The sequence below is a fragment of the Eptesicus fuscus genome, chromosome 10 (genome assembly GCF_027574615.1).
Source record: "Eptesicus fuscus isolate TK198812 chromosome 10, DD_ASM_mEF_20220401, whole genome shotgun sequence".
NCBI classification, from domain to species: domain Eukaryota; kingdom Metazoa; phylum Chordata; class Mammalia; order Chiroptera; family Vespertilionidae; genus Eptesicus; species Eptesicus fuscus.
This window is the reverse complement of record NC_072482.1, coordinates 69,856,623-69,869,423: the sequence shown is the minus strand read 5'-3', so window position 1 is coordinate 69,869,423 and position 12,801 is coordinate 69,856,623. Positions and strand designations below refer to the sequence as shown.

Sequence of the window (12,801 nt, the reverse complement as noted above, 5' to 3'; positions counted from 1 at the left end):
TCATCATCAACAGATTCTGAGCCTCTTTGGGAAAATGCTTGCTTATTTACAAACAGGGCTTCTTGGGGGTAGGGTGGATACAGATGCTGCCCTTTCACACATAGGTATCTCCACAAAGAAGTAGCTGATTAATGGTAGTTTATATATGATGAAGGATCCCTGTGAGGACAGTCCTTACTCTGTCTTCAAAGACCGAGGAACCCCAGAATAACTCTCTCTGGATACCTTGACATGTAATTTATACCACCTAATTTAGATCCTATACTTTATTGTTCTCTGCAAGTGGATCTGTGAAGAAAAGTTTCTACTAATTGAAAAAAAATAGGGCTAACCCTTGGCAATTTTAAGGCTCACAACATAGGTGGGAAAGTCATTTTAAATATTCAATCGGTGACTGCAGTACTGGTTCCCAGCAGTATGATATAACTCTCTACGTTCTTTCAGTACTGAAATACAAGATTTTGTTGTTGTCATTGTTATTGATATATTGGTTTTCTTTTGGTGTTTTAAAAAATGCATTGTTATTGATTTCAGAGAGGAAGGGAAAGGGAGAGATAGAAACATCAGTGATGAGAGAGAATCATTGATCAGCTGCCTCCTACACGCCCTCCACTGGGCATTGAGCCTGCAACCCAGGCATGTGCCCTGACTGGGAAGCAAACCATGACCTTCTGGTTCACAGGTCGATGCTCAACCACTGAGTAACACCAGTCGGACTCTTTTGATATTTTTATGTTGTAAAATCTGAATCATTTATAGGGTGGCACTTACTGAGAGAGTTTTCAAACAACAGGTGGGATGATTTGAGGATGGAGGCGTGTGTGTAAGATGTGTGGTGGTGGCTCACAGGTGTCTTCTTGCCATTCTCCCAGCAAACTAATAGGCAGAAGATGCTTTCCGAGCAGCTGGAGACTTTTTCGGAAAATATCCCCACAACTCGATGACATTATTTTATAGGCTTTCCCCTTTGAAAAAAAATCAGAGGAGAATTTACATTTTGAAGTTTTCAGGACCGTTTTCATTTTATATAGTGTTTTTTAAACAAACCTTTATTGTACTCATTTTACCTGCTAATGATTTCCTTTAGAGTGATATATTCTCTTAAGTATATGTTTTTATTTGATGGTTGTGTAAGCTGTAATAATTTTTGCATCTGAAATGGAGTAAATGGTTATTTTTCCAAATTTCTAATTTCAGATTGTTACAAATTCAGAACACAAAAATCTAGTAATTTGGTAGTACATGAAATAAATACCTAATTAGCAGCATTGCTGTCTTGCTGTCATCTTGCACCTCTAACTTCAAAGAATAGATTAATGTTTCTCATGTTGGTTCTTATTTTCACATAGGCACATGTCCTGCGGAGGAGAATCCCAAAGGCTTTCACTGGCCAGTCATCCCACCTTCTGAATATAGGCAGTTTTGTCCAGGGAAGCCGGGCTTTTATGCTTCACGGACCTGGTAATGTCTTTATTGACTCTTGCCAGCAAACTCCACATCATCTATCTTCGCAGGGTTCCACATGTTGCACCACAGTTCCCAGGCATTGTTTATTGTTTAGAAAGAAGGGCAGGAATCTCTATGTGTGCCTAAATGATAACCTCCATGAGAGGTAAGGATGAGGCAGGCTACCGATAAAAGCGTTTTTACAGCACTACAGGAAACGGTTGAATTTAGCCTTCTCCAAAGAAAGATGCAGAAATTTGGAAGCCAGAGGGTATCTCTAGAGCAAAGCACCTTATATATGGATGAACCAAGCTAGCTGACAGCCTTTGGCCATGCATGTGAAATTCCAAGACTTTTTTAATTACCTGGGATAGCTATTGTTGGAGGGGGAAGAGGCAGCCAAAGAGGGAATGAAGGTAGGATCTGGGTCAGGGCAATTTGCTAATGGGGGCTGTCAGGGTAGAGATTTTCCCTGAATGTTTAACAGAAACCACAGGTCAACTACAAGTCAAATCCAGTTCTTTACCCTCAACTGCACCGCAAATTAGGGTTTTCTTGGTGGGGGCTTCGGAAACAGAAAGTTTGCTCCTACTACTGTGTTTTACACATGGTAGGAGGACAAGGGGTCTGTAGACATTGACCTGCATGTGAAGCATGGCTCTGCCTCTTCCTGGTTGAGACCTTGGAAATCCCTTGACTTATTTTAGTCTATGTTCTCATCTATAAAATGTGGACTGTACTCTGCTTTACAGAGTTATGTGAAATAATGTCAGATTTTACCTGGAAAGTTCTTAAAGCGGTACTTGACCTATGTTAGCAAATATGGCTTTAGCCTTAGTAACCTGAGGCACCGAGATTAGCCTACAAGCCCTTGCTGGTGTTTTGTTTCCATCATTCATGCACTTGATGTTTTTTCCAATAAGAATTTTTAATAGGAGTTTAATTTCAATATATCACACTTCTATTTTCAAATGAAACAGATATCAAAGCAAATTCTAAAACTTTTCATTACCTAATTTTGTCAGTTATATCATTTATGCCAAATATTTGAAATACTTTTTTTTTGTTTCATAGTCATCGTGACCATTCCAACACATCTTTAATCTACTGGTTGGATCCTGATATCTCCAATTGTTCAAGTAAGTGAATAATCTTCTTCGGTTCTCAAAGACAAATGGAAATGACCTCATACTTCATGGTTTTCATCCTCTTCAGACATGCTCTTCTGCCACGTGATACTATTGTAATATTAAAAGCTAAGCAAATGATAAATTTCACTAACTTAAGGTAAAAAATACTGTTTTTTTCCTCATTCTGATTTCTCATTGTATTCATTCTAAAAGCAGTTTAAATTTTTAGAGAAAACTTAAAAATAATATACACATTGATATTTATGTCAATGTTTTATAGTTTTGTATTATTTTAAATAGCAAATAATCACTTATTCAGTTATTCTGGGTCCATTTCTATTAGAACTATATGTAAATAGTAGAGGCCCAGTGCATGATTGAATCATGCACGTGTAGGGTCCCCTACACGCTTTCGCTTTTGATCACGGGGGAGCTGGGTGCCTGTCCACTGGTGCACCAGGCCTTTCAGAATCCTCCGCCGTGCTGGAGGCTTCTGAAAGGCCTGGTGCCTGAGCGGACAGGCACCCAGCTCCCACGCTTTTGCTTTTGATCGCTGGAGCACCAGGCCTTTCAGAAGGAGGCTTCTGAAAGGCCTGGTGCCTGAGTGGACAGGCACCCAGCTCCCCTGCTTTTGATGGTCCACGGCAGGACGTGAGCTCACTGCCCCAGAGGCCCCTTCTGTGCCGCAGCATAGCCATGGCGCAGATGCTGAGCTCGAGCCGCCACGTCGCGAGCTCAGCATCCCGCCGGCTGAATCAGCCACTCCGGCCACCCTGAGTCCCGCCCCCCCCACCCCTGCGCCTCCTGGCCAATCGTGGGCATAGTGAAGGTACGGTCAATTTGCACATTTGTCTATTATTAGGTAGGATTGGTCTTGCCAATATTTGCTTAAGGGCACAATTTGTGTATTACTAAAGAAAGAAGTTAGTCTGTGTGTGAAGAAATATTATTGCTTTGTGAAGATTGTTAGAAGAGGGTATACACAGACAATTTGATATGCTGCTTAAACTATGAAGTTAAATATCACACTTAATTTTATCCTGGAAATGATTTAAAAAAATAGGCGAAACTTGATATGTTGTTTTTTCTGTCTTTTTTTAGGGGAAGCAAATGAAGTTGCCAATCAGATTTTAAATTTAACTGGTGATGGGCAGACCTTAAACTCAGCCAATATTACCAGAATTGTAGAGCAGGTCAAAAAAATTGTGAATAAAGAAGAAAATATTGATATAACTCTCGGCTCAACTATAATGAATATATTTTCTAATATCTTAACCAGTTCAGACAGTAACTTGATTGAGTCATCTTCTGAGTAAGTTTTTTCTGGAGAGTAAATTTATTGGATGCATGTGTTGTTATATAATTTCTCACATATCTGAATGCTTTTTGCCCAGATCTCATCATTTAAATCTGTAGAAGATCCATTGATATTTCCCAAGATCATTCACAAAATGAACTTCAAAGTTTCTTATTTTTTTCTAGATATATAATTTACAAAAAGATTAGGATTGTCACCTGGCAAGATATTAAATAATCCCAGAAAAGCATAATCAGTATTTCATTTTCATCTGAAAAATGTTAACTGGGTTTACTTCAATAGATTAATAAATTATCACAAATATTCATTTATAACACCCCCATTTTATTTATTTATTTATTTATTTATTTATTTATTTATTTTTTTGTTTGTTTGTAAAGGAGACACTTAGGAAACACTCAGCTCACAGCTTTAAGGCATAACTTGGTCAGTGTAAGTCACTCTCCTATGAACTGTGGTATAGAATTACCACAGACATGTTATTGTACTTCTGAAATGAAAAAGTCAAAGGGAGAAAATGTACCTATTTTTATATAATTTCATTTGTTTCTAGTTATTTTACTTAAGATATTGCTATTAAGATACTTAATTTTACCTATTTCCTTCCTTTCAATGAAATTTCTTTATCAATATTATATATTTGTTAAAGTGAATTATTATGTAGATAACTTACCTTAGCTACATAATAATTACAAACTATTTTTTACAGTTTCTTATAGTTCAAAAAATACTTTTGCGCATTATTTTCTTTGATTCTTACTCAGTTATGAGTAGGACATATATTCTTTACATGAGAAAAGAAATACTAAAATAGGTAAAAATCAGACTTTGTTTAGGGTGATTTAATTGTTGATTTTCCTTAAAGCCTATATTTTTCTCTTGAGGATATATTTATCACTGCTTCTGTGTATTAAGTGCTATTTTATGGTTTGGGTAATTTTGTAAGATCAGCCATAAATACACAATTATATTTTGGTTTGTATTTTGTCTTGCAGCAAATCATGTGTGTGCAGGTACCTAAAACATGTCACTTAATGGTGGTATTATTTGTCATTTCTTTAGAGCTTTAAAAACCATTGATGAATTGGCTTTCAAGATAGACCTAAATAGCACATCACATGTGAATATTGCAACTCGGAATTTGGCTCTTGGAATATCATCCCTATCTCCAGAGACTAATGAAGTTTTAAATTTTAGCATCAGTCTTCCAAGAAATAATGAATCATATTTTCAGGTATGAGCTAGTAGTTTCTTTAACTTTAATTAGATAGATAGCAACTTTATGATCACCTACAAGTTGCTCTTCAAGAAGATGTTAATCTGAGGGATGGCAGGCAAGTTGAAATGCCAACTAAGGTTTGTGGCCACATAGAGGAAATATAGTTTCAGAACCTAGATGATAGAGGTAGGCAGTTTACCTTGAGGTGATAGCAGAACTAAGTATGAAAGTACGAGTGGGGTCCACCCTTTTGTGAGTGGGGATTGAGAATAAGTTCATCTAGAAGAAAGAACTTTATTAAGGGCCCAAAAGTGGGAAGGAGCATAGTGTATTCTCTTTGCCAGTGGCTTTCCCAGGTGAGGGTTATAATTAGAAACCTGGAGAACTTGTCAAAACTGAGGGTGGGATCCCATTCCCAGGGATTCTAATTTAATTGGCGCAAGGTGGATCTCAAAAATTTGCAGTTTTAATATGTTTCCATGTATGGCTGATACCGTTGGTCTGAGGATCGTGCTTTGAGAACCAGTGATGGGGAAGGAAGGTTGGGAAGGCAGGTGATAGTGAGGCTGGACAGGAAAGCTTGGGCCAGAGTAATGAAGCCCTATTCGACCTGCTCAAGTGATACTTTGGCAAATAATGTTTAAGTTTCTACTGTCTGCTAGACAGTGTTAGACACGTGGGCAAATAAAATTATTGAAACAGTGCCCTTAATATGGGAAGACACACGGTGACATGGAATACTTCTTAACTGTGGAGAAAAGCCAAGATAAAAATATTTACAAATCTGGATGTGAGGAAGAATTTTATCTTGCTTTAGACTCAGGGCTCTTTAGGGTAACCCTATTTGACATTTTAAGAGTGAAAACTCGGTCAGCCTCAGTCTCTTTCCAAGTCCATTTGCAAGAAAACACTCTTTGGCCAGATCTGTGGGCTCAGGAACAATGGCATCCAAGTGTTCATAAAATTTCAGCTGCTTCTCTATGTGGCGATACTCATTCTCAGCAATCAAACACATCAACTCACTTTTTTTTTTTTTTGGTAGTTATTTTTCACTGCATGTTTTGAGAAAGCTCAAAATTTATTAAGTGTCACCCTGGCTGGAGTGCCTCAGTAGGTTGTGCATCATCCTCTGCACCAAAAGGTCAACCGTTAGTTTCCCAGTAGGGCACATCCCTGGGATGTGGGATTGATACTGGTCAGGTCACATACATGAGGCAACTGATCTATGTTTCTCTGTCCCCATCCCCCTCTTCCTTCCCCCTCCACTCCCCCTCACCTCTCTCTTTCCTTTCCTCTCTCTCTAAAATCTATAAAATATATTTTACAAAATATATATTAATGTAAATCTAACTCATATTTGGAATGTTAACTGATTTTTAAATTTCTCAGTTGCCTTAGTTAAAATGCTACATATGGGAAGCCCAATGAGATGCATGCCTTTGTCCATAGGGGATTCACCAGGAGGGCAGCGACAGGGCAGCCCTGGGCCTAGCCAAGGTGATACTTGCAGTCGTTTTGCCTTCCTCGGCATGTGGAGTAAGTTATCATTGCGATTTTATTGTGATTACTCTACCAATTTATGTCTGTGTGTGACAGATGGATTTTGAGAGCAGACATATGGATCCATTGGCTTCTGTAATTTTGCCTCTAAACTTACTTGAGAACTTAAGTGAAGAATATTCTGCAATAGTTAAAAGAGCACAGTTTACTTTCTTCAATAAAACTGGACTTTTTCAGGTAAGTGTTCATTAAATTGTTATTTTTTTCCATTGCAAATTGCGCTCCTTTGCTCTAAAGGAAAATAAAAGTTTAGCTTCCTTGGAACTGTATTATGACGTAGAAAAATTAACCTACTATATTTTGAAAAATGAAACATGTTAAGGTTTCGGTATTTGATAACAGATAATTGCATGCTTATGAACAGATGTGTCCATTTAAATATTTTTAATAAATCAGATATTAGATTAAGACTTGCATGATACAAGTATAAATGGAATTTATGGAGAAGGTACTATTTACCATTTCTTTTATTAAATATTTTATTTAAAAACTCTCCAGCAGTTTAGATCTTCAGCGTTAAAGAAATCATGTGCCAAAGGAAAGGTTTTGTTTTGTTTTGTTTTAATTCAACAGGAAGCACTGTTTACATAGTGAGCAGCATTCTTGGCTTTAATCAGTTTTCCCATTAGTATTTCAAATGACCTTTGGCCTTCACACATTCCCAGATTGGGGTGGCATTGTGCTAAGCACATATTATCATTTTTATTGGCATCATTTCTAGATACTAGGAAGTCCACTGCCAGCAAACACTGGTGACCTGCGATTACCTTTGAAAGTACAACCCCATCTAGGGCAATTTTACTCAGCCCTCTTAAAAAAAATAAACGTTATCTATTATGTTGAAGATACCAGTGTCTATCGAACAGAGAGACCTATGTAAGAGAAAGTGGCCAGTCTCAAGGAGAGTTGACTGGTTTCTAACAGGTCTGCCCTGCACGTCATGTGTGGCGCAACGGCAAAGTAGGCCACCGGTGAGTAAAAGGAATACCATGGAATCATTTACAGTAATTCATCACCAAACTTTAAAAATTTATCAGTAAATGTGTTAGGAACAAGCTATATAAAATTTTTGAGTAGATTAAAAATGTAATTACCCGTCATTACTCAGAAGGATTTAATAGCTATGAATGCAAAAATACTGCATTTGTGAAAATTATTTGAGGCTTACAGTAATGTCACCTTTAAAACAAAACAAAATGCAGTAGGTATCACAAAATGTGAATGGTGGTTCGGCCAGGGCGGGTGTCGATTAGAGGGCAGGTTGAGCCCAGCAAGAAAGGTTTAGGACACCTGTTAGAGGTGTAAGAATCTGTCATTATTTCATTTTGAGACGTATCCTCTCCACACCATCTTTTCCTTCTCCTTTGGCGTTTGCCTGTCAATGTTTTCTTTGGGAAATATATGTGCGTGTTTTAAAGTGAATGCATAGCAGAGTAAAGCAAACTTAAGGGTTCTATGCTTCCCTCTTCACATACTGAACAAAATTCGAGGTTTGTTTTTTTTAAAGGAAAGGCTGCGTATCCCCAAACAATAGCCGACATATTGAGAATGACCACACAAAAGTAATAAAAAGCTATATTCTAGATGCTGAGATTCACTTGGCTTAGAGGAAACCCTGTAATTATTCCAAAACAACTGAGTGTATAAACTGCAATAGGGAATCTCAGGAGGTTTGACAAGAAACACAAGGGGGAGAAGAAAGTTGAGGGATCTCACTGGAGAGTCTGTGGTCCCAGTCGTTTTGTGCACAGATTCACTAATTGGGTTCCTGGCAATCTTGTCTCCGAAGTGGAAGCTACAGCAAGTATAGAGTCAGAGAAGGTGGACAGTCTGAATGGAGCTTCATCCCATTACATTTAGGGCAAATCACACCGTCCGGCTTTCAGCCTGGGTGTGCAAGATGAATTGGTTTTTATTTTCCACAACATATTTTCTTAATGCTTCTCTAAAGGAAAACGACTTCATCTGTTTTCTAGGGCAGGGAAGTGACCTAATTGTTTCACAGCTTTTTATGAGTTTATATTATTTATGGCAGTGCATTGTTTCAGATGGTAACTGGCTGGCGTCTGTCACAGCCATCAAGATGAAGTTTTATGAACATCGCCTGCTGCTCTGGCTCAGAATGTTCTCTCAAATGTATTCATTATAATAAGGGAAATAGCAAAGCCCTTTCAGGAAAGGCAGCGATTCGAACGTATAAACAGGATGTTCTATAATTCAAGATCTTAAGGGTAAAAAGTGCTGACAGCTTGCTTATTTTGGAACAGCGGAATAAAAGTGTGTACTTTTGACTAATACACATTTTTTTTTCTTTAAAAGGATGTAGAGACCAAGAAAGGCACCTTAGTGAGTTATGTGATGGCATGCAGTATTGGAAACATTACCATCCAGAACCTGAGGGATCCAGTTCGAATTAAAATCAAACATATACGAAACCAGGTAAGAAAACACTGCAAATAGTGACAGAGTCGAAGCAGACTATTTCAGGGAAACATGGGGCTGTTTCTTTTTCATGAAAACAAGTAACTGACACTTTTTTGGAAGGGAACGATTTTCCTGAAAGGGCGGAATGGATCATCACGTAGAGATCTAATATCACAGTAAATGGTGGCAACCAGGGGACATCCGCCTTATCCAGGACTCAATAATCGGAAGGAGCATGGGAATGAAGAAAAGGCCACCTCTTGCTAAGAAATGACGTATATAACTTGAGATAAATTAGATGCAGATGCAGTGGTACCATCCTGCCATTAAAGGTTTTGTTTTTTTTAATATAGTTTTTATTTTTCAATTACAGTTGGCATACAATATTATATTAGTTTCAGGTGTACAACCCAGTGATTAGACATTTATATAACTTATGAAGTGATAACCCTGATAAATTTAGAACGTGCCTGGCACCATACCTAGTTATTACAGTATTATTGACTGTGTTTCCTGTACTGTACTTTATGTCCCCATGACTATTCTGTAACTACTAATTTGTACTTCTTAATCCCTCCCATCTTTTCCACCCAGCCCTCCAGCCCCCCTTCCCACCTGGCATTTGGTTGTTTTTTAAGGTCAAGATCACTGCTAGAGGGAGCACAGAGTGGGAGCAGGGTTGACTTAAGTTTTCAGAGGTTAACAGTTGTCTACAATCTTGGCAAATGCTTTCTTAATTGCTTTATTACCCTGGCTATCATCTGTTTATATGATAAAGTTACATGGGGGTTCGTGTTGTCCCAGGTGGTCCAGGTACGGGTTATTCCCCCTTTTTATGGAGGGTCCCAGTCACGATTCCACCATTTATTAGGCAGGCAGGAAGGCGGGCGGAAGTGAGCTGGCTGATAAGGACTGAGGCTTGGAAGTTAAGTCATCTACTCACTAGCTCTGCTTTGTCACGAAACCCTCCGACCTCCTTGTTTTACCTTCTGGCCTCCTTTGTTTCAGCTCCCAGCTCCTTTCTCCATAACAATTTTTTTTTATTGTGGTAAAACATACAAAACAAAATTTACTACTTTTAAAGGCACACTTTGGTGACATTGAGTACATTCACATTGTTCTGAAACCATCACCACGTGCATCTCCAAAACTGTTTCATAGTCTCACTGAAACTGCACCCATAGAATAACTCCCCTTGCTCCTCCCAGCCCCAGGAACCACCATTCTTCTCTCTGTCTCTGAATGCAGCTGCTCTAGATTCCTCGTGTAAGTGGAATCATACAGTATGTGTCCTTTTGTGACTGGCTTATTTCACCTAACATAATGTTTTCAAGTTTCACCCATGTGTCAGAATTTCCTCCCTCTTTAAGTCTGAATAATATTCCATTGCAGATATACATATGTACATACATACATACATACACACATACATATCTCCCTCATTTTGTTTATGCATTTTTCCATCCATGAACACTTTGATTTCTTCTACCTTTGGCTATTGTGAATAATGTTGCTGTGAACATGGGTGTGCAAATACCTATTTCAGTCCCTACTTTCAATTCTTTGGGGAAATACTAGACATAAAGGAGAAGTTTAAAGAGGAAGTAAAATTACAGTGTAAAGAGTTTTGCTAAGTGCACAGCATTTTATGATGGGGCATATATAGTAACCTTTAGGTAAATGAGTAACACAATTCCTCATGTGGTTATAGTTTATTTCCACCTGAAGTCTGTGTGAGAGGAGGTTACCCCTGGATTGCCTGTCATTCGTAGGTCCTGTTGGTATGACTAATGCTGACCCATTTCTTTGTGAAAACCTTAGCATTTTACTCTTTTCCCGTATCCAAACCATAGGATTTTTCCATTTATTTTAAACACAACATCACATTTTTATTCTTATGTTAATATAGGCAGTGCCTAATCCCATCTGTGCCTTCTGGGATCTGAACAAAAATGGTAAGTTTTCAAATATATTGGCTGTCTTAATAACAACTGACTTTTAAACATTGTTAGACACCCCCGTATCCTTTCATTCCACCCCAAACCAGAGTGAGTCACAATATAAGTGTGATGTCAACTGAGCTGCAAATTTTAGTTTGGGTAGCTTGGGAACTAAATTATAATTTATAAAACTTTTTATGCATTGCAAGAGGAAATAAAAAGGCTTGGCTCTTTAAAAATTCAAACAACCGCTTTAATTTCAGTTATTTATAAAATAGAGTAACATTTGTATTGCCATTTTAGATGAACATCGATGTGCACTTGATCTCCCTTTTCTAGGACACTTCTGAGGAGGCTTTGCGATGTGCATAAGGCATATAATTAGAAATCCAGCTTGCGGACCTCAGATTATGGGAGAAAGCCCACGGAAGGGCTGAAAGAGAGGAATGGCTATAATAGCTGTATACCACTTGGAATAAGTGAACTGCCACTAGAATGACGTTTGACAATCAGGAGACAAAGGCAAAATTCAGAGTGTGAGGTGTGGAGATCTCTTTGAAGGGAAGGACCAGTGATGAAACCTCCCACTTCTACCCCCTTAAGGGTCCCCTTCCCTTGGGGTTCCCATTGGGATTATCCTGCTTTTTGGCAGAGATGTAGCCTGCAGATGTCCAGACCTCTTTTCTCGATACTCTATCACAGCTGAAAAGTTTTGTTTTTTTGGTTTTTTAAAAATATATATTTTATTGATTTTTTTACAGAGAGGAAGGGTGAGGGATAGAGAGCTAGAAACATCGATGGGAGAGAAACATCGATCAGCTGCCTCTTGCACACCCCCTACTGGGGATGTGCCCGCATCCAAGGTACATGCCCTTGACTGGAATCGAACCTGGGACCTTTCAGTCTGCAGGCCGACGCTCTATCCATGGAGCCAAACCAGATAGGGCAGAAAGTTTTTTTGTTTGTTTGATTTTTAGTTGCACAGTTATGAAAAGTTCCTGATTTACTAGTACATAATTTAAAATGATATTACCTTGCATTCTTAAAACATTCTTCAAATGTATGAACTGCTGACATTCCACAGCATAGTATAAAAGTCAGGACAGATGTATTAAAGGCATTTATCAGAAGTTGCCACTATGCACCACTGCTGTGTCCATGATAGCATGTTCCAAGAAAAGCGTTCCTGTTCTCATCTCTTCACGAAAACATAGACTGACCCGAGGGGGGAAAAAGTTGATTTCTAGAGATTTCATCAGTATATAACATGTTTGAAAAGGAATATTCCCTTTTAGGAAAGTCTGTCTTATAATATACTAGACATTAAACTTGAATCAAACTTTGGCAGAGCCCCTGAAGCACTTCAGTGGAACACAGTTGAAAACCACTGGCGAGATCATCTCTAGCTGCCCACCAAGCACTAACACTCAGTGATTCCAGGAATCTAAAGGCTGGGGAGGGTTGGAGGTGGAGGGGGTGGGGTAAGAGATCAACAGAAGGACTTGTATGCATATGCATGCATATAAGCATAACCAATGGACACAATTTGCAGGGGGCGGGGGCAGTGGTGAGGGCATGTGCCAGGGAGTAGGGGAGGCTGGGGAAGGTCAATGGGAAAAAAAGGAGACATATGTATTACTATTCGTAATACTTTAAACAATAAAATAACATTTTTTTTAAGAAAAGTATTCAGCTTTAAATAGTATGCCTGTTACAGATAAACTGTGAGGCAGGAGATATGGAGGCATTTTCTCTAAAGAACAT

The 12,801-nt window shown here is 38.5% G+C and overlaps 1 protein-coding gene across 1 annotated transcript in view; it reads left to right on the top strand.

The window, feature by feature from the left end:
- ADGRG6 (adhesion G protein-coupled receptor G6) overlaps positions 1-12,801 on the top strand; it is a 139,611-nt gene that overhangs the window by 98,714 nt on the left and 28,096 nt on the right. The window contains exons 10-16 of the mRNA XM_028141205.2: positions 1,350-1,461; positions 2,521-2,585; positions 3,678-3,888; positions 4,957-5,128; positions 6,710-6,850; positions 8,993-9,112; positions 11,007-11,052. Coding sequence (XP_027997006.2) covers positions 1,350-1,461; positions 2,521-2,585; positions 3,678-3,888; positions 4,957-5,128; positions 6,710-6,850; positions 8,993-9,112; positions 11,007-11,052 — 867 coding nt within the window. The remainder of the gene's footprint in view (positions 1-1,349; positions 1,462-2,520; positions 2,586-3,677; positions 3,889-4,956; positions 5,129-6,709; positions 6,851-8,992; positions 9,113-11,006; positions 11,053-12,801) is intronic.